The 22,631-nt window shown below is 38.9% G+C and overlaps 1 protein-coding gene across 4 annotated transcripts in view; it reads right to left on the bottom strand.

The window, feature by feature from the left end:
* RBMS1 (RNA binding motif single stranded interacting protein 1) overlaps positions 1 to 22,631 on the bottom strand; it is a 148,963-nt gene that overhangs the window by 33,156 nt on the left and 93,176 nt on the right. For all 4 annotated transcript variants that reach the window (XM_056348393.1, XM_056348394.1, XM_056348395.1 and 1 more), the window contains exons 3-4: positions 7,717 to 7,775; positions 4,751 to 4,842 (exon numbers count right to left, since the gene is read on the bottom strand). In XM_056348393.1, coding sequence (XP_056204368.1) covers positions 4,751 to 4,842; positions 7,717 to 7,775 — 151 coding nt within the window. The remainder of the gene's footprint in view (positions 1 to 4,750; positions 4,843 to 7,716; positions 7,776 to 22,631) is intronic.

Raw genomic sequence — 22,631 nt, 5'->3', positions numbered from 1 at the left:
TACTTTCATGGGTTCTGTTACAAGTGGCATACATTTACTAAAGGTAAGTTTGTGCTTCCATAGGAAAAAAAACTTAGGAAAACACAAACTGGAAAAAAATGGGTATCACTTGTTTAAGTTAAAAATGATCTTGACAATCAATCTTACATCAAAGCTGTACATATGGGAACTAAAAATCTCATGAACAGAGAGAGAGAATAGAGGAGAGATGAAGGAAGGCATGGTTTTCAACAACGTAAAGTCTGGAGGATCAGGTTCATTGAGTCTATAGCAACTGTGTTGGACTTGGATGGTTAAATCATTTTAAAGAGAGGACACTACACTCATTTTAGGGACAGGTCTGAAATACAATTGGGAGAATACTGGAACGTATGTTAATCCTTCTTGTGATGCCTGAAGTACATTAGAAGCTCTTTACAAAAAAATGGTACCTCCATACATAGAACAGTTTTAGTAGATGTAGGTCTTTCACTTATATCATCTCAGGAACCTGTAAACCTACCATGAGCTAGACAATATGGCTATACAAATGTCACTGCCACACCAGGAAAGAAGCTGTTTAGCACTCGAGCTACCACTCTGCTGTCACAGTCACGCTGCTATTCTAGCTGGCCTATGTATCTCTACATTGCTGGCGGTACACACAGATATTCGCTAGTTGACTTTATCTGGGCTGTAAATACAATCGTTCTCCTTCTGGCTTCAGTTTGCTAGATAGAAAGATGAGAACTGTGTTTTTTATTAACCATTCTTATTCAGTAGTTCTTTATCTTTCATATTTACACATTAGTTTACATCCTAAAGAACAGAGAATTAAATTCAACTTTCCATTTAAAGGGGCCAGTTTTCCAATCATTTCACACAGTTACTTCAGTAACTACAGCTGAACTCAGTTGCATACCATTTGATGAGGCAGAACTTTGTCTGAGCACTGACTCAAATGTTTTATATTAAGTTTAAGGTCAAAAACTTATGAGAATTTAGGTGACTCATATCTCCACAGCATTTAGACCTCACCATCTCTAAAACATTCCTTACAGATTCCCAGGTTTTTAAATCTCTGTTCAAAATGCCAACAGAGTAGATTTTATGTGTGCATCTATATATCTTCCCATACAAAGTCATTTGCTATCTGCTCTGAACAGCACAGAAATGTAGTTACCTCACTGATTTTACCTGTGGGGTGGGGGGAAGAGAAGAGACAATTCTCAGAAAATTCACTCTGACAGCAACTGTAACAACTTTTCTAACAAAGAAAATAGGCAGAGCTTTTCAATGCTTCTACTAATCTTAGCTAAGAATACACAACTCTGCAAAATCTGAGCTTTTGAAATTATTATTATTATCGTTATTATTATAGTTGTTGTTGTTGTTGTTGTTGTTATTATTATTATTATTATTATTTACTGGTTTATTATCAAAGCACTCCTCTAGGATCAAGGACAATAAACTAATTACACTAAAGAACTTCCAAGAAACTAAGCTGACTGAAAATATAAATTAGACACCAGTTACCAACTTGCAAGACATGTATCTGCTCTTTCTGTACTTTAGAGCAAGAGATAAGCTGTCGGTTTTGTACCAGATCCTGAAACAAGCTGGTTACCGCTGCAGCTCACATCATCTCCTGAGCCCTTTCCACAGCCACCTGTACACCCTCAAAAAAGACGACCGACAAGACTGAACACTGGTAATACTCAGTTGGAAGAGAGGAGAAGGACACCAGCCCATTACCTCTGCTATTCTAAATACCCATCCAAAAGCTAATCCCGTCCCCTGGCAATGCAATATCATCTTACGTAAACGTTGGAGGCATTTCTGTTTCAGCAGTGACCAGACGATACTGTTCACCAGAGTAAAACACCTCCCCAGTCGCTTCGTCTCAGCCAAGCACTCCCAAATTCAGATCTCGGAGAGAGCAGAATAATAACTGAAGACATAACGTTTCCTGAGCAATGGTCTGACACCAGGTTCCTTCGCTGACACCAACATCGTGACACCTCCTGAGCGGCGGCCACCACCTCTCTGGCAGTGACCTCTGCGGGACAGAGGTGGCAGGATGCAGCCCGCCGCCATGCCTCGGGCCCCAGGCCCTCCCGCCCTGCTCCGCGCTGGCCAAAACATAGCAGGTGAGGCTAATTTTTCTGGAGTCACATCAACTTGGAAGCAGACTGCCAAGTACATGATGATCTTACCCCACGGACAGGAAAAGCTCACAAAGTCAAATATTTGAAGTCATCTCTACAGAACAAATGACAAAGGTTTTAACACTTATAATCTGAACCACTTCTACTAAACTGGGATTTGTAGATCAACTTGCTGATATAGTTTTTAACGCACCAGCATATAGCTACAGCAGGACACCGCAAAAAGAGGGTTACAGCAGCCAGAGTTAGAACAAGGCTTCAGCAATAACTTCCCTGTCAGCTGCTGCGGGTCAGGGACTACCAGCGCCTCTGGGAGGAGGGCACGAACACCCGGGACCCCTGCTGCTGGCTGACACCCCGGGCACAGCACCTCAACAACACATTTCCACGGACAAATCCTGCCAGCAGGCATTTATTTCTCTTTGAAACTGAAGCAGTTGTGGTGATCAGTAAAGGAAATCCATCGGCCAGACAGCCAAGAAACGCTCTTCAAATCTTTCTCTGTGATATTCAGGCTAAGGTCTGGACAATTTCACTGCAAAAAGACCACTTCACGGCACAGGTGGTAATGTGCAAAAAGATAAAATAATAAATACGTAAACACAAGTAAACTTCCATAGCGTCTTGCATGTGAAGAGTCTGATTTGCTAATCTTGCCAGAACAACTGTAAGTGACTGGCAATTTCCAGTTTGGAGCATCCAAGCAAGGATAGGATTTTTCAGGCAAAAGAAGAGCAGCACTGTCCAGAAAAAAAATAATCTAATGGCTCAAAATCGACAAAAACCAAAGCACTCAAACTCTTAGTCACTTGTGACTGTTGCGGTCCTGTTCATTGGGTTGGCTTTGGGGTTGTTTTTTTTTATAAATTCAAACACCCTTTCCATGTTAAGAAGCAGAGCAAGTTTCACTGGAATGCAAACTTCACAGTTACGGATTTCCCACAGGTCGCCAGGACTGACACAGTGTCAGACAAATCAATCAAAACTGTCGGGTACCAGGGTGCACATTTTTTCATTAATCCTAACAGAAAGAAATATCAGCAATATTGCAACTAACTGTCAGAGGAAATGAGTCAAAATATACTTATGGGAAAAATTAAGGAAGTATTCATTGGATTACTATAGTGAATTATTAGAACCATCTACTCAAGACAACTAAATCAGACATCAAATTTCATTAGCAAAATTAATTTACATGACTTCACATTCTCTTTTCTCCCCTCCTACCTAGATATCATATCCATAAGACAGCAGACAGAAGTTTTGAAAAATCTGGTGTTTATTTTAAAGCAATCACCTAAAAACTAAAGATTAATTAAAAGTTATTGATTAAGCATATGTAAGACCTTCTAAAAAGGGGGGGGGGGGGGGAAGTGTTTTCCAGTAAGCGTGTATGTTTGTGTCATGGCTGTAATGAAACATGCATTAAGTATGAAACATATGGTTTCCATTTTGCTGCCCTGGAATCCATCCAAAGACATTTTATGTTGTTAGCTTAACTGTTCTCCTCAGCTGAGGAGCTGTGGAAAATATCTCATCTGAAAAAAATCTCTACCTAATGGATAGCTATAAAAGATTTGCTAGATCTGCAGCAGACTGCTTTATTAAAAAAAGCCTCTGAGATTATTAATTAATTACTAGATTATTACTTTTTATATATCAGAATAAAATTTTCAAACTGAAAAATCTGCTTTAAGAGGTACCACAAAAATATTAACAGATTATGATGGTAATATTTTCTTTATTTAATAAAATTGTACTGGTGTTTATGGCACTCTATTGGACCCAGGCCATCTGACCTAACACATGACAAAATCATTACTAATGTATCATCCCCTTGATTTTATAGATTTGAGAAACTTATCTTATGCCAAAAAAGCACTGCTCTGAAGATCACTTCTGGCTCATAAGCTGATTCAGAGGCAAGGATCAGTAAAAATGCGAGAAAAAGAAGAAAGATCATATTTATTTTTAATAACGCTTGGGTTTGCCCTGATGCAGAAATAGGTTGTCAAAGGGTTGGCTAAGAATTTCAAGACATCTATCATGAATACCCAGATTTAAGTTTTACTTACCTTAACAGAAAATATACTAGAAAGGCTGAAGACAAAGTCATAAGGTTAAATTTTGCCATGCTGTGCTTAAAAATTCATCCCCAAATTGCAAGGCTGCTAACCTCAGTAACAGTCAATGTATAAAACCTTTCATACTTTTGTGCTGTAAATTACTTCGGCTATTGACTTGTTCCAGGAATTCATGTTGTATTAAAACCGTTAAGCCTGCTGTAGTTCTTACAATCTATTGCTAATCTTCCTTCTGTGAAGCCAATGGAATAGCAGTATCATGAATACATTGATAAATCCAACCAGATCAGTTTGGAGACTTTACAATACTATGTTTCTTTATTTCATTAGTGGAGATGTTTTAGGATATGGCAGTTAAAAGTCCCCATTTTGTTACTTTAATATATCATGTGGCTGGAGGACTGTGCTGTCTGTAAAGGGTCTGCAACTTGAAAATTCACATTGCCAACACTCTGCTAATGTGCAAACTTGTGCATGTTCATAAGCCATTGCAAAAGTTAGTCAGTTATTTTAACACACCTTTGCCATCTGTGCCTGGACTCCACTAGCCTTTAAAGCAGAAACCGCCTTCTGAGCAGCTGCTGGGCTGTCAAAGTCAACAAAACCGTAACCTGAAATACAAAACTTATTTCATTAATGAGACAGCAACCAGCTTATAATCAAACAGTTCACATGCTACTAGCAGCTATTTAATACAATTTTCCTGATGGTGAAGATGGCCAGCTTGACCTCTAGAGTTCTTCATGTGGTCCCAAAAATCCAATCTACCAAAGTCCTTCAACCTTGAACTGGTGGGGACCTACCCTAGCGGAACAAATCAATTTCCATGCCCACTCGTTATCAGGACTTTGTCCAAATTGCTAACAAGTAGTATGGTGCTTTGCTTCGTGTTATCTGGTATGTATCTTCTAAGAACAAATGTGACATCATCAGCTTATTTCATAGAGATCACCAAGTAAAGCATAATCTTTTAATTTTTCAAAACTAAATTCTTAGTCCAGTTCGAATAAGTGTGAATAAGCCTTTAAGTTACACATAATTTACTTAAAAGTGGGAGAGGAATTTAGTTTAAAAGACACATATCTACTGCATCATAACCCAATTCTTGGTGAATTAGTTACTTCATTGTATAAACATAAAAGACAGTTAGATTTAAAAAGTGATTAAAAACACAGCTTCACTGAAAGCAAGTGAGTTTTTCCCCATTACTGTTACTGAAACCAGAATGTAAACAACATTGTCCTGAAAGCATTTCCTATGCCATATAATACCATCTTTAAATGTCAAAGTAAACTCAAAGTTAATTATAACTATTTCCATATATTTGCAATAACTTCTTTTCTTATTCTGAACAGCAACATACAGGTAATGGATTCCAGGACATCTGAACAGCAATATATCTTGGCCTTTACAGACACTGACCTTACAAGGCTAAGATTTCTAATGCAACCTGGGAGCTGGATGCTCAAGTCTCATCGAAAGGCAGTCAGAGTTTGGAAGCTACTTCCCCTACATGTTATTGCAAACCTCATTCTGAATTTTTCAACCCTTTTCCTTCCCACCAGTGAACCACCTCAAATATTAATGAAAACCCTCCCCAATGTCTAAGCTGGGTTAAAAGACAACAAACCAACCCCGCAACAATTAAAAAACCCCAAAGCACTAAAGGAGTAGAAAATGGAATTATTTCTTCAGAAGGTAATAGTATTCTTTTACAATATGTGTATACTGAGGACAAAAAGTCTGTGTAAAGATATAACTGAACCAGCTTTAAAGTCCTTAACTTCGGAAAAACAACTCGAGCAGCCTTGTACATCAGTGCAAGCTTATTTAGCCTGCCAAGAAGCTGAAGAAAGCTGCATATTGTTCCGTGTAACACGTGGTGTTGTGGACTTAAATCCTGACATGAAACAGAGTAAATTAGCTCATATCAAGTTTTGTGCTGCCAAGGCAAAACTAACTTTCCTCACCCAAAACTAGCTTTTCATGCCCATGTCAGCCTAGGTTATCAACACCACCACACTACAGGGTGCAATACAGACAAAGTTACATACTGATACCAAGCATGCCATGAAAGCTGGCTTTGCCATCTTCTAGATGATACATAAACTCAATTGCTCCTTGTTCCAGTTAGTTTAAATCCCATGGTATGGTTTGGTGGGGGTTTTCTTTGGCAAGAGCCAGAGATGCTGTCAGTCTTTTGGTTAAATTCCAATTAGATATCTACATTCTGCCTACTTATATTCCTACTGCAATTTCAATGACATGCAGTGAGCTTCCCCACAGCCTTAACTTGCTGTATATTGTTATAGCACACGGTTAGTTACTGCTTTTCACCAGTGAGATTTAAAAACTGTATTGGAAAAGTCAGCTTAAGTCTCTTAAAACATTTAAATGACTGTACTGTATCACTGACAGAGCTACTGAAGTCTTTAGGAACTTGGGGAATGGACAGACTAAATCAGTTGAGTGCTGTCATAGGTATTAATTAATTGAAATAACTGAAAAGGGCATCTCCTCTTTCCTAGGCACAATATACGCAGGTGACTTCTGCATACAAGCTAAGAAGAAATTTTCTAAAAATTTCGGTTTCTGAACTGTCAGCACCCCTTTAAATGCTCAAGGTGGGGAGCCAAGAAGCCATGCACCTGCACTGATTCCAAGTTCTGCACAAAAACTGTCTTTATTAATAATGAATTCTTCTCTCTTGCCTCTGCTTATCAGCTTTATGCTCATTCATGACCTTTGTGCTTATTAACATTGCTAAATCAGCTGACTTAATTCTTCACTTTGCGTAGAAATTATCCTCTTAATTGTAAAAAAGAAAGTCTGAAATCTGGTATTTCAGTGTCTGCTACCACACCTTCTCCCACCATGCACACTGCTGGGATATTATCTCAGTGCCATTGCAATGAGTGACGAAAAATCAGGGAACTGATGGATCCAGCTTATCTAAAGGAGGTCTAATTTTTTTCCAGCTGCAATTACTTTGGTGAAAACGAACCCTCTCTTTGCTCCAAATACATTCAATAGCATATAACAAAACACAATTAGAGTATTGGAACATATAATTAAGTGCTGCTTTAAACTACTCTAAGCAATGGAGCTGACTTCCACAATATGCAATTTTTTCAGATGCTTCATACAGTTGAATGGTCTTCTGTAAGCTTCCTTAGTTTCTCAAAGCAAAAGAGGAAAAGCTGCTTTTAACTCCATTTTTGTTTTTAAAATAGAGACAAATTGCCAGCCAGTACTGTGCATATCAGCTTCACTCCAGTTTGGCTGCACCACTGACACAGGCTGTCTGCCAGCTCTGACGGAAACAAATGTATTGAATACACTGACCATGGGCAAGAATAAGACTAGTTTAGGAATAACAATGGCAAAACAAACAAAAAAAAGTTAAACACTTAAAATACAACATTAGCATATTTTATAGAATCAGGACTTTCAGGCAAATGTAATGTAAAGGCAAATATACATACCTTTGCATTTGTTTGTCGTCTTATCCAAAATAGCCTTTGTGGATACAATTTTCCCATACCTAAAATGTATTACACATATGTAAGGAAAGTGAGAAAAGAACACCCTACTACAACAGATACCCAGTTCATATTATTTTATGTCCTATTACCCTTTAACGAAATGGAGTAATATATAACTATATAAGTATATAATGAAAACTCATACATAGATGGAAGTGAAGAAAAAGATCAACAATTTCAAGCATGATCTTGTTCTATTCTCCCAATGTCCTCAGTAGCACAGCAGAATCACAAAACAAGCAAGAGAAAAAGTGCTTTTAGAAAAGAATACAATTCAGTTAAAATCCTGGTGCATGTGAGAAACCACATTTTAGACCTAAGCTTGGACTCCCTCAGTATATATACCAGATAAAGCAGACAAGATACCTTGTCAGTGCTTGGCTTGCTAACTAACATGGTACGGGTGAAAAACAAACAAACAAAATAAAACCCCAAAAAACCACCAATAATAAAAAACTTAGCTATCTCTTCCCCCCAACACTGACAAACACAGGAAGATTAAACACTCTGTTCTGGAAGGTGACAAGTACAAGTCAGATTTATGAAAGCTGATCAGCAAAGGTGGTAAAAAATGTTCTGTATTTTTAAAATGGAAAATTGAAATGTAAACAATTTCAACTAAAACAAAAATGCCCCTTGAGAAATTTTCAGTTTTCTTTTTCTCATTGCCTGTTCCTCAGCTTCTCAATAACCGGGCAGCCCAGATGCAAATCTGCTACACAGTCCAAAGGTGAGCACCCAGAGACCTAAGAGCAATTAAGCTTGGGAAACAAGTGGACAGCAACCCCTGCTACAGGAACAATTGCTGTTTCTGAAGTGCTCTGCAAAGTTTATCAGTATTAGGGGTTTTGATCAAATTTAGAGGAGAATTTGTTGCTGCTAATGAAAACTTGCAATTTTCCCTGGAAGTCAAATCCCAGTTTCAATTTAAGAAAAAGCAACTCCCTTGGCCAGCATCAGCAGCGGAATCAGAAATGGAGCACAGGTTTCCCAAGTACCTTACCACAACCTTCTCTGTTTGCTTGTGAACCACATTTGATACAGTGCTGTGAGTACACAGGAGAGAAACAATGCAACCTGAGTTTCTTTTCACATGAGACTATGTAACTATGTAACTTATTACATTATGTAATAAATTATTTATATATAATATAAAATAAATATATAATTTTTTATATATAATATAAAATAAATATATAAAAAATAAAACTAATGTAACTTATTACATTAACAGCCATACCTGAGCACTATGTGCTAAGAGGTTCTCTATCATTGTATAAGAACACAAAATGAACTGAAAATGATGACAAAAGTTATCAGCATGAGAAAGCAGAATCTGGGGAAGAATGGAATTTTGCCAGTTCCCTTGCTAAATGTAACTTGAAGAGAGCAAATATAATTTTAAAAAGTTATTATTTCAAAATACAACTCACTTTCTGCAGCAGCTGTATTAGTCTTAAACTATTTCAAAATATGTATGAAGCCTAATAAATAAAATTAAGCTTAGTTAAGAGTACTCACTTGCAAAGTGATAGTTATTCAAGGATGAAGCCTATTTACAAAGTACTTTCCCCCTATAGAACATTTAAATACACTTTTCAGTGTAGTTACCACTCTCTGTGACCAGTTTTAAGCACCTTCTGTTTATTCAATGACTTATTATGTGACTTCAAACAGTGGCAAGGGGGTAAATCTGGGACACTAGCCACTAAGTGTTGGCTTCCTTATTGTATCTGAAATCGTGAGCATCTACACTAATATAAAATAGAACTATCCATCTATAGCATTAAAATGTACAAGCAACAATGAAAATCAGGGCATACCTAAATATACCATACTAGAAGCTGTAATAAAACAATAGAAATTAGAAATAGAAATAGTAGTTGGAGCAGGTGCTTCCCTATTAGTGCCACTTATTTTCCAAATACATCATTCCATTTAGAAAGCTCTACAGTCCATAAGTCAAAACTTCTTAAACTTTCTCTAGAATTTTTCTGAGTGCAGAGTAAGAGCACACATTATAAATGAGAGAGGCAAACTTCAGGGACAGAGCTCTTCAAGATCCGCTGAACTCTTGTGGCCCAAGTTGACTGCACTCAGCATTACATTTAACAGCCCGCATTCTCCATATCCTATCAGCTTCCCTAAGCTTCTTAAAGTGAAGGGCTGCATAACCTTTTGGGGGAAAAAAGTCTTTGAAGGATGATCTTGTCCCTGCTACTGCTTCAGTTCTTGAAAGCGTAGCAAGTGGCAGTAGTAAAAAACTACAGGGCTGGGTATCTATGTAAGCACAGTAACTGCAACCCTCAGCCAGTTTGGTCACGGAGGGGAGTCAGGGGCTGGCTATGGACTGTGCTGGCCCACCTATGCTGATGCACACCAGCCCATAAAAAGGTGTCTGCATGTCTGTTCAGGGACCATCTTCCACTGTGCAAGACCACCTGTGATTTAGTTCACTGTCCTAGATAGCACAGCTCCTGCAAAGAACTAACTGCCACAGAATACTGCCAAGAAGTTTCAGAAGTGTGTGTCTAAGAATGATTTGGAGAACCAGTGCCACAATAGCAGCTATCACCAGGATTTCTCCTACGATTTTCCCTGTGAATACTCCTCCCAAGTACTAGCTCCCACAGATGCCATGAAGCACAGAAATGCACTTACTCCATCTGAGCCTGGGCAGAGGGATACATCCCCTCCTTGCTCCCACCACGTGGCAGAGCACATCTCTCATGGTTGGCAGAATCACTTCTACAATGACTGGTGATTGCTCTTTCCCTCTCCTCTGAAGCAATTTTAAAAAATATGCTTTCTTTTGTATTAAATTCAAATCTTGAGAAATTACTGCTGATCTGGCTGATGACAAACAACTAGGTATTCCTTATTAAGTAGGCTATTTTTCTCCCAGAATTAATATTAAATGAATGTTCAGAAGCAATAGCCTCTTTTTTTTTTTTTTTTCCTTTTTTACTTAGTGCTATTAAAACATTCGCTGTTTGGTCTGAATTACCTTTGTAGATAGCAAGATGTTTTCAGCTTTGCATCTCTTTTCTATACCGCACCAGTGTCAACTAACGTATTAAGGAAGAGAGGGCCTGGGTAAGAGGCAGGTAAATAATTGCCAGTGTGCACTGGTTATGGGATTAAAGGGGTATGTTCAGTTACAAACCTGTGCACCAGTGCACAAGCTATCATTATAGTACAGAACACCAATACAAATGTATATTTGCATAGGAGATGAAGAAGAAACTTGTTCAAAAACCAAGTTAGGAAGATACTCAGTACTGCTGCTTAGTAGGATAATGCTCACCAATGCCCAGTACACACTCTGTGCCGAAATGAAAGGGTAACCCACACCTACCCACCAAAGAAGATCTACTGCCAGGCAAGGTGAAGGTCTAAACACAGCACTATACCTTTGTCTTAGAAACTTTTGAAGTGGAAGACTTGAAGTGAAGCATCACCATATACCTTTTAAAAATCATATTGTACAGCAACACAGTCAAACACAGTGCAAATCATCACACTAACAGATTTATTACAAATAGCTAGGAATACTTGCAACATTCAATATACCTCTGATGTTGAAAGAAATGGGTCCTTAAAAAACTAAGGACATGGATCAAACTGAACCACTGTTTACTTTTCTTGCTTTGTACATCTGCTAAGATAACATACTTGCAAATGTGAGGGCGATAAGATGCCATCATGAGAATGACAAAGAATGGCGAATGAAGTGGCTTGAAGTCTCTGCCACAAGTGCTATTTTGAGTGTTGAAAGAACTTAACTGTTTGTGCATTAGGGGAGGTAGCAACAACAGGCAGTGAGAGGCTTGACAGGGGCTGTCTGGAATGAACTGTTCAAGTCTTTGCCCACAATAGCTCAACATCAAGCTCACAGTGCTTCCACGTGCAGTACTGTCAAACCCTCTTCCAGCTTGTCCTGTGAAAGGTTTCTCTATCCCCTGACGCTGACTTGGAAACTAACACACCAGAAGTATCTCTGCCACCGTGGAAAGTCCTTGCCTTTTAGAGCTGCTTAGGGCCTCCATTCTGACCTGTCCAGAACTTTGTGTTGAAGATGGACAGTGCTCTCCCTTTGCCTAAGTCCATTTCAGCTGTAAAAGAGCATTCCCAGAGATCCTGCTGTTACACCTTGCATTGCTGCAGTGCTGTCAGAACTCCTCTGCTATGCAGGAACAACACTACATATCTTTTGTGTTTATTCTAGATTAATTTTTACATCTTAGCATCTTATTGCTGCCCTTCATGGAATGCTCTTTATTTCTAAGAGCCAGAATCACGTGGTAAAACCAGGCATGGATTTCTAACATAGAAGTGGCTTTGAGTACATGAAATCACTGTAAGGTGGAACTGTGAAATGAAAGAGAATTTGGCTGAACACAAAAATTTTGGCAGGGAGCCAATACTCTCACCAGGTGACCCAAAGAAAAGAGACAGCACAACAAATGGGCAGATCCAGCAAGGAGGGTGGCCATGTGGGAGAGCAGATCAGTTAATCCTAAAATATGTTGCAGCTGCTGAATGGATCCACATCAAAATAAATCTTACTTTAGACTAGGGTAAATAACTAGAACAAAATGGATAAAGAAAATACTTCCAAAGCAAGTCCTGTATATTAACGGTAACACTAAAGAGAACATGTATGTAGAGGTGCTTAGTCTGTACATAAGGTTTTAAATAAATAAAAAAATGAACTTTCTTATACAAACATGGCCTTATTCAGCGCACAACATGGTTAGTGGGCACCTTGCACGTGCTATAAATGCAGTAAACTCCTGCTTAAAAAGGAATAATATTATCCTTCAATATGACCCTAAAAAATGCATGTAACAAACACTGACTTTTGCAAATCAGTGAAGTGCAACTTTTAAGACAGCATCCTCACCTCCCCAAACACAGAGTTTTCTATTTTGAACAGTACAACTCAGAACATTTACATGAAACTAACGGTCTTAACAGCCAAGACCACACCAGTCTATCTCACTTGTGGAGTATGTGGAAGCCCCAACCCATTCATCTCAACTGAGACCTGAAGAGAAGAAACCTGAGCAGTCCATGGAAAGGCCTCATCTAGGCTCAGCTTCTCTAGACCACCTGGTGCAAAAAGAGCAAAGAAAATTCCCTGTAACTGAGGAAAAGCATCAAGGGAGTTGTCAGCAAGACCTGACTTGGTACAGCTGGCTCCCATTCCTCACTACTATTCCAGTGTTCAGGGCTTTTCCAAGCCAACAGCACGGCCAAGGGAACATAATCAGCCCCAGCAATCTTTTCTCTTGGATCCAAAATGCAAGCTCAGAGCAGTCTCTGAGCAGTACAAAAGGTTTTATCTGGCTCCCACACTTCCCTCTCTGCTGCATCTTGGGAAAATGGTGTAGTGAACCTTAAGTTCTTGCTCCTTTTTAAGCTTAGATAAACACAGGGAGTTTTAGTTTCTCCATATACCAAATTTTTAAATTTCTCGATACGGGGAATTTCAGGAAATAACTGTCAATACAATACTGCTAGTCCTTGTGATAGCCTACTTCAATCCTGCTTGTTTACTTATGGGTAAATATGTTCTCTTACAAAAACTTGATAAAGAAGTTTTTCAATCCAGCAGAATACTGAGTTTGGAGAACAGAATCAAACCATATGGTTTCCATTTTTAAATTCTTCTTCACCACATCTATGGCCTAGTGTAGAAGGAGACATTGCTGAGAACATTTTGTTCGTATTTTGTTTTCTGTTGTTGGAAGACACACTGTTCTTTGAAAAATTCTTTGGAATCATTCAGTTGCTTTATGGCCATCATGGACCTAAAGATTTGCTACCAGAATATAATGAGTAGGTACCAGCAAAAGCTGGACCAATCATTTTTAGTGAATAATTAAACATTACATAAAAAGTTACAATTATATTTTTCTTTCTTTGATTTGCACAGTTAATGGATATGCATAACCTAGCTTAGAATAAATTGTGTTACGATTTGGCTAATTTGTTTGGTTCAGCAAAATTTCCTTTACCAGCTTCAGATACTCAAGCACTGGGTTAAATCAGTGCAGCCATACGTGCCCTGTTTCAGCCATTGGATCGTATTTTCCCCTATGTGCAAAATAGGACTTCCTTGTGAACCTGAATTAAAGTTGGAGCACTGCTTTGATGACACGCTGTTAAATCGTCACGTGGTTTTGACATAAGGCTAATTTCTTTCTTTCTTATTAATTGTCCCTTGGACTCTCTCATACATCAGAGAAAAAGATTGTCTTTTCAAAATATCCAAATACCCAAGTAGTTCTCATCGGCTCTTTATATTATTTTACTTGAGAGATAAATAATACCTCCAAAACTACTGTTTTGATTGTCTTTACAAAATTACTAAAATTACATTGTGTCCATTAATGTAAAAAGACTATTTTAAGGAATTAGGTTCCGAGTAAAAAAAATACAAAACAACACCCTCCACAAAAAAAGAATCAAACCCACAACCAAATAAAACACCACCACAGATCCTTGGCTTTACTGACAAGTCAATACTCTTACATGCTACTGTAAATTCTTCACAAGATCAAGAAAGCTTTCTTCACAACTCCTCCACCTTTAATTCTTCATTTAAGTTTTGCACATTTGTGCTTTCAATGAGTCAGTGGATAAAAGCATATATCAGAATCATAGAATGGGTTGGGTTGGAAGGGACCTTAAAGATCCTCTTGTTCCACACTCCCTGCCATGGACAGGGACATCTTCCACCAGACCCGGTTGCTCAAAGCTCCATCCAACCTGGCCTTGAACACCTCCAGGGACGGGGCATCCACAACTGCCCTGGGCAACCTCTTCCAGTGTCTTGCCACCCTCACAGTAAAGAATTTTTTCCTATTATCTAATATCAATCTATTGCCATTCAGCTTAAAGCCATTCCCCCTTGTCCTATTACTACATGGCCTTGTAAAGTCCCCCGGAAGGCTGCAGTAAGGTCTCCTTGGAGCCTTTTCTTCTCCAGGCCGAAGAACCCCAACTCTCTCAGCCTGTCTTCATAGGAGAGGTGCTCCAGCCCCCTGATCACCTTTGTGGCCCTCCTCTGGGCTTGCTTCAGCAGGTCCGTGTCCTTCTCATGCTGGAAGCTCCAGAGCTGAACGCAGTACTCCAGGTGGGGTCTCACAAGACCTGCTGGCCACGCTTCTTTTGATGCAGCGCAGGATTCGGTTGGCTTTCTGGTCTGCAAGTGCACATTGCCAGGCCACATTGAGCTCCTCATCCACAGACTCAAGTCTTTCTCCTCAGGGCTGCTTTCAATCCATTCTCCAGAAGCCCGTGGCTTGGGCTTGGCATTGCCCCAACCCATGTGCAGGACCTTACACTTGGCCTTGTTGAATTTCATGAGGTTCACACAGGCCCATCTCTCAAGCCTGTCAAGGTCCCTCTGGATGGCATCCCTTCCCTCCAGCGTGTCGCCCACACCACACAGCTTGGTGTCATGGGCAAACTTGCTGAGGGTGCACTCAGTCCCATTGCCCATGTCACCGACAAAGGTGTTGAACAGTGCTGGTCCCAGTACAGAGCCCTGAGGAACACCACTCAGCACTGGTCTCTACTTGGACATTGAGCCATAGAGATCATCTTCATTACTGATGCATTTACCAATATCAGCACAGTACAAACTAGTATTACTTAATTACAAGCAATCTTTTCTTCAGACTCAGTAGGTTACAATTCCAGATTTCACTCAGAAGTAATGAGAATTAGCAAACCCAGATTTATATATATATAAAGATATATATATAAAGATATATATACACCCCCACGTATACATATACACAGATACTATCAGCTCTTACAGTTATCTGTCCTTAGAAGAGCAGATGCTTAGCATACCAGACATACACAATTTGCTGATGTGTGAACAAATACCATCTTAGTTTCTTGGACAATATTAACTTTAACAGATAAAAAGCAGTATATTATGAATAGGTATTTGGTTTACTGTGTACAGTAAGTACTCCTAATAGCTCAAAAAAACCAGGAATCGAAAACCCTAATGAATAGCAAAGTGGCGCACACAGTAAAATTTTGGAGATTATTATTTTTCAGCTACTCATTTTGTTTTTCTTAAGAGTAGTTATTTCCTGGTTTAGCCAAGGATGAGCTGTAGGGATAGGGAAGAAATGTTTTCAGACTCAGGAAATGTTTGCTTCCTCTTGCTTTGCAGAGATGTGAATAATCTCTACCCCTTCCTTAGAAGCTGTCCGAAAGTCAAGGGGAAAAAGTCCTGTTGGCATCCTACAGCTATTTTTGCAAAGGTTTTTCAATTAATATGCTCCTTTTTGCACAACAAATTGGTTATTAAAAGCATGACCCACTGTACAATGTTGTCTCCTCAACTAAGGAAAGCTGGGAGTTTTTTAGTATCTCTGGGTATTTTAAACATTTAAGACTTACTACAGCTGGCACTAAAACAGCATTCCTAATGTGGCATTCTAGTCTGTAGTAAATGACCAGATTTCCAACAATTGCCTTACAGAGGTATTTTCTCTGTCAATCTTAAATCAACAACAACAACAAAGTAATGGCATGTTTATTTAGTTTTACTTTATAAGGTTAAGAATGTCGTAATATGTGAAAAAAACAGTTATTCTTCAGTACTATGATGACACAATCATGAGGGGAAGGGAAATAATCCATGAAGCCTGGTCCCACAAAGAGTCTGGAGTTGCAGAGGAAGGCTCTCACATTCTTCCCTTGTAGGCATTGAAAAGAATTCAGCTGATGCTACTTTGAGGAAAACACAAAAGCAGCAGAACCAAAATAAGATGACATTTAAAAACCCAAGTATAAAATCTTTACAGTAGGGGTTTTTGGGGGGGTGGGGTGGGGGGGTGTGTTAATTTATAAGGAAAAAAAAAAAAGGCAAATTCTGAAGAATGATCCTGTAATTTCTATCCTAGGCTCTGACAAGTTTATCAGCATCAGCTGCCTCAGTCACTCCGCTGAGGATGCGAATACAGATACGTGGCAGAACGATGATTAATAATCACCCACTCTTCAGGGTGAGGTTTTTTCCAATGCCCTGAATTTTGGCCTATCCTTGGTCTATTGCAACATGATTTTTACTACCAAACACAAGGAATTTAATTTCTTTTCAATCTTTCACAGGCTAGCAAGATAATAATGCTCGACTGATGGTAGGGAGAGACCAGAGCAACAACTCCAGACACTGAAAAAGGAGAGCGCAACAGCAGCAAAAGTGGCAGAGGCAACCTCCTGCCCTCCACAGGAGATCATCCTTCATATTTCATAGACACGTAAAGATTCTCATCGTCCTAACAATTCTTATCAAAGCCGGGATACTAACATGCTGGTCCTAAATTTGTTGATTACATATCCTTTTTCTCGATAGACACACAAGATGTCACATGCTGTGAGAAAAAATGGAATTTCTAGCAACAAACTGAGAAAAACGATCTCGTTCAGTGTTTCTTGCAGCCACTGCCCCTGCAGTAACCCAGCCTAACTTCTGAAAAGCTGAGGTGATTTAACATAATCTCTGAACCATCTGCTAGGCTACCTATCAGTTCAGTAGCCTTGTTACTTACAGTTTATGGGTTAAGCAGGATAAATAACCTATCAGAAACACAAACAGATTTGTCTCTGACACATTTTGAAGTGCAACTATTGTCTAAGGAAATATAGCTTGCTTTCTCCTAAATGGGGGGGGAAAAAAAAAAAGAAAGAAAAAAAAAATCACAGTAAAGACCAAAATGTCTGCTCTTCCGGAAAAGGAAGTTGTTTATCATCATCTGTCTCATTTATGAAATCAACAGTTCAGCAGAGCTAAGTGAATACTTTGCAACTTATTTTTGCCTGCACTTTCAGGAGATTTTTTTCTGTTTACCCACTTAAACTCACATTTGAAGTACTTTAAAACGTGAACTACATAGAGTTACATTATGTTTTCAAGCATCTGTTTGCAGGGACACAAATGCTGGTTGACATTAAAAGTGTTGTTTCCTGCCAATCTTCTACAGAGCTTGATGACCAACGCTTGTGAAAGACCACTCTGTATTTTTCTTATAAATTACGTGGCATTGTTCTTTAAAAGAAATATTTTGGAGTTGGATCGAAATTGATGTGCGTAAGTTTGATTGAATGACTTAGAAACTGGTTCGCTACTATTCTACTTCTAATACAGTATATTGTAACTTATTTGAAGTACTTTTACACTGAAAGCATTACAGAAAGTTTTACCATAAGACACCGAACTGAGGATCATTCATATGAACATGGTTTGTGCAGTTATTCAGGCAGTCACAAACAATAAATCTCAGAATTATCATAAATCAACTAACATACATTAAGACATTCACACAGGAAGTTACCAGTAAATGCTACATTTAGAAAAGAATCAAGAGATCTGCCTCTCAATTCCTGCCTCACAAAGCAGGCTGCATTTTCTAACCTGTATCATTCAGCATCCAGTTTAGCAGAGCAAACTTTGGAGAAGCCTTCTTTTACAAAAAGAGATAATTAATTTAAAAGATATTTGGAATTCTTTGTTAACCCACTTTTTAGTACTAAAATCATTCTTACTCTACTCAAGAAAACATCAGACAATTTACATTTTCTGCAGGAATTTGCCTGTGCATCTGCTGACAAAGCTATTCAGGTATATGGGAAGGGCTTACAGTTTCCTACAGCTACAAGATGGGAGAACAAAGCCACATTATTTTAAGAAAGCAAATGGTCTCACCCTATTTTCTCTTACCCTAACACTACAGGATGGACACAAATTACGCCTGGGTTAAGAGTAAAGCACTGGGGGAAAAAATAACAGCCAACCTGCACTTTATACACAACTGAAAGCAAAAACTGATGCAATATTTTTTGGAAATAAACTATCATAGTTACTGTGGCTCCCAGGAAGAATATAAAAAATACATGAAAGCAGAGAGTTTCACATATCCATAAAAGATACAGGAGTTTTTTTGAAAATCATAATTCATTTGCAAGTGAAATAATAAAGTTCCAAACAGGTTCAAATTACAAGTCTGGAATATTATTTCTAAGGTCTAGCAATTTCTTTTATCCTTTTTTTCATACTGAGAAATCATCACTAATCAAGACAATGATTTGGGAAGATGAGAAATTAAACCAGATGAATGCTAATATGTATTTATAAGCCAAGCTCGTGGCAGGTCTGCAGATGTGCATGTATTGATTTACCACTGCTAGCTGTTTTAATCTGAAAGTAAGGCAGTATTTCTACATTCCACCATAAATCTTGGCAAATTGCAGCCTCACCAATTTTGCAGAGCCTACACTAACAGCTTGAAAGAATAAAAATATGAAGACATAACAGAGTGGTTCTCGTTATTCATAGCTCCTTTTTCTTCCCTGAGCTAAACAGTACAGATCAGCTTGGGAGCATAAACTAGTCTCTCTACCTGAAGACCTTTTATTTTTCTATTCCTCCTCCTTCATCCAAGGAAGCCACATTCAGTCATTGTCAGCGTATGATGCATTGTCCTTTATTTTGGCTTTTCCTAAGCATATTTCTTTTTCTTGTGGGAGGAAATTAAGGACAAGGCAAGGGGAAAATAAAATTATTTATCAACACTTCCCAATCCTTTTTCCCCCTTGTTTTAGTCAGAACAGTATAAATCAAAAGGTGTTATTCTGGCTACAGTCCTAGCTAGTGTGAGATTACCTCCTATCTGGATAGATAGACAGACACCTATTAATGCTGTAAGCCTGTGTACTTCAGAAGATTACTCTTCACATTATTCTTGCCCATTAATTTCACTTCTAGTGAAGGCTGCTAACCAAGTCTTATATCCTCGGTTTAAATTTAATGATGCCCTGAGGAATATGTTGGCAAAGTCTTGAAAACCATGAGACTGGAGATTGCCAAAGTACAAGGGCACTTTCAGCCACAACCTGTTTCCTAAGCCCTGACCCATCTGTCAACTCTGAACTACAAAAGACTGTCTCAGGTATTGTGTAAATTATATATAAAAAAATATTTTAAAGATACATACATATATATGTACACACACACACATAATGCTTTTTCTTGCATTTATCTTGGATGGAAGATTCACGGTCACTGGAGTAATGCCTGTCATTGATAACTTTTAAAAAATATGTCAGCACATTTTGAATGTTCTCCTTCTGTTTCTGTAATACTAAGACAACACAAAGCCAACAGGATGAATCCAAGACCTGCCCTGATGGCTTAAAATGCAAAAATACCTATTAGTTATTACCTGCATCTTGCACTAATTGAACAACCCATCCTGGAAAGTGCTGACTGCCTCTTTTCTGTCTGGAATGCAAAGAGGAAAAAAACCAATACATTCAAATAGCTTCCAGTATCTCTGGACTGCATTTGAACAGTGGTTCTTTTATGAAATACTCATAGTAACATCCTGCTTTCAATAGCTATTCTATACTGGAATTAACACCTCATGATGAAGTGTACAATTAATATCAGAGCCTGATCTCCTTTAATTTCTGCTAAGTTAATGAAAATCATACTAGGAAAGAACTAAATGGACAAATTATTCAAATATCACTGCTAAGCCTTCCAGAGGCCTTGCCCCCTTAATAGCACGGCATGTGGACTTTAGCCCTATTTGATTCTGCTTCTCTAGTCTCAAGTCCCAGCTGTGCTCAATAGCAAATATCTCCATTTCAATAGGGAAAATGGTTGTACTAAAGTAGTTCTCTCCAGGGGTCAAAATACTTCAGAAGGGCATTTAAATGGCTCTATGTTATTGAGCAGAAGCATCAGTTCACATATTATTGATTATAACTGCATGGCTCTGTTGAAAAGATGTCTACAGTAGTATTAAGTGCTGCGATAGGGACAGAGGAGTGTTATGCACTAAAAAAAAATACTATCTGTCTGTTGCCAAAATTTTAGATACATAAGCAATCACAAGCTGTATGACAAAATCTAAAGTGCAACCTTTGTGGCTGATGTGTCAGGATCATGCTCAGTGACACTTCCTCAGTTTCACACTGCTTCAGATAGACAGTCTTTTGAATATTGATTGAAGCAAGCAGGAGGCAGAGCTTGATTTCTGCAGTTTTGCAAAGAGAGCGTAATAGATACTTATATGGAAATTTGCTTTTGGTGGCTTAAATATTCTTTAAAAAAAGCATTAATCTGTTCTGATCCCATCACGACAACAGCTAGTGAGTACAACTGTAGTCTGGAACCACATTCAACCTACTGTGAGCCCTGAGCTGCAGACAGACCTGCAGTCACAGCATACTGCACGCTACCAGATGGTCACATAAAATATACCTGAGGTGGCTGAATGAACGTGATCCCCCCCCCAGACCCTCATTTCCAGTGACTTCTGTATAATGACTATGTCAAGTGCCACCATGGAAGGCCAAATCCCAGGCAAGTCCCAGACTGTGCTTTGGCTGGTGTGCCTGAGGAAACACTTGGATCTTCAGGCTTCACAGTGAAGAACACTGACAACAGAGGTTAATCCTGGCCTAGCAGGGAAAATCCAACCCATGACCATCTGTGCATAAGGGGTGACTCAAGAGTGAGTTGACTGGGCTCAAAGAAAATTAGGATCCTCCAGTTGGCTGTATCACCTGCAAGCTTGGATGGCATCTACATTAAACAGAGTAAAACATAGATTCAAAGTTTCTTAAAAGGAGCAGCTGTGGTGGTTTCACAAACCCAGAACATCAGCAGCCACAGAAGGGACTCTTCAAAAAAACACACATTCTCATACAGAGCCAAGAAATCCAATCAACCACTGCACGACAGCAAAGCTGGCAGGCAAGCAGAAAGTCAGTGCAGTTAGTTCTGTATCACTACCTTTCTTGAACAGATTCAACAACGTACGCCAACAAAGGAGCTTGTCTGACATGGTCACAGTGCTTCTGGGCTTTACAGACCTTTTTTATCATCGAGAGCCTGAGATGACTATTTCTTTGCCTGCAAGAGGGCAGCAGAATGAACCTTTCCCTTGGAAGTGATACCACAGAACTTTTCTTAGAAGTGTTATGCAAAAGAAGCTGTAACTTCTACTTAAGAATCAATCTCAATACCTACACTTCAGAGTCTAAAATAGTTCATTTACTAATTTTTCCAATCAATTTATTTTAACAAGATGTTTAAACCAATCCAAATAGAAATCTTAAAATATTTTTTATGAAAACCACTCAGAAGCAGGAAAATATAATGCATACAGCTATCACACAAAAAAGGACTGGGAATCCAAAGAGGCAATGGCTATATCCAGTGTCAGAAAGCCACTCATCAGTAAAGAGTTAAACAGTATCTAGGTCACCCTACAGTCTTTCCTGCACACCCTCAGCTCACCGCGTATCGGAAATGCTGTGTGGGAAGGCCAGGGAACTAAACTCACAGACCAAGTATGACTCAGACTGCAGCAATTTAATGATACTTTTTTTCTCCTAAATTATCCTTGGGATTAAAAGAATCCACACCCTCAACATGAAACCAAATCACAGCAAAAGGAAGAAACCACAAACTCGCAGACCTTTCAGTCAAAAGAAGGTATCCAGAAGCAAATTAATTATTAATGGTAAAGGACTGAGACCTTTCCTATAACATACTTTATGGTCAGAACAGCAGAAGGTGAAGAATTTGAGTCCCAGTCAGATGTTCTTCTGAAAGCCCTAGTGGGGATGATCTCAGCAACAAGAATGTCAGAGAACTGCTTGCCAAAAAATTAAAGGAGAGCTGTCACAGCCAAATGCTGACCTACACCACTAGAGGAAAGCAACTTGAGAGAAACAGCCTCACATTTCCGCCACCACAGCAGAAGCAGAACCAAAGAGTTGTCAAATACGTTCAGCACAAGCATAAG

Source organism: Falco biarmicus, chromosome 8 (genome assembly GCF_023638135.1).
Source record: "Falco biarmicus isolate bFalBia1 chromosome 8, bFalBia1.pri, whole genome shotgun sequence".
NCBI classification, from domain to species: Eukaryota; Metazoa; Chordata; class Aves; order Falconiformes; family Falconidae; genus Falco; species Falco biarmicus.
Note: the sequence above shows the minus strand (reverse complement) of the source record. Positions and strands in the feature narration are given on the sequence as shown.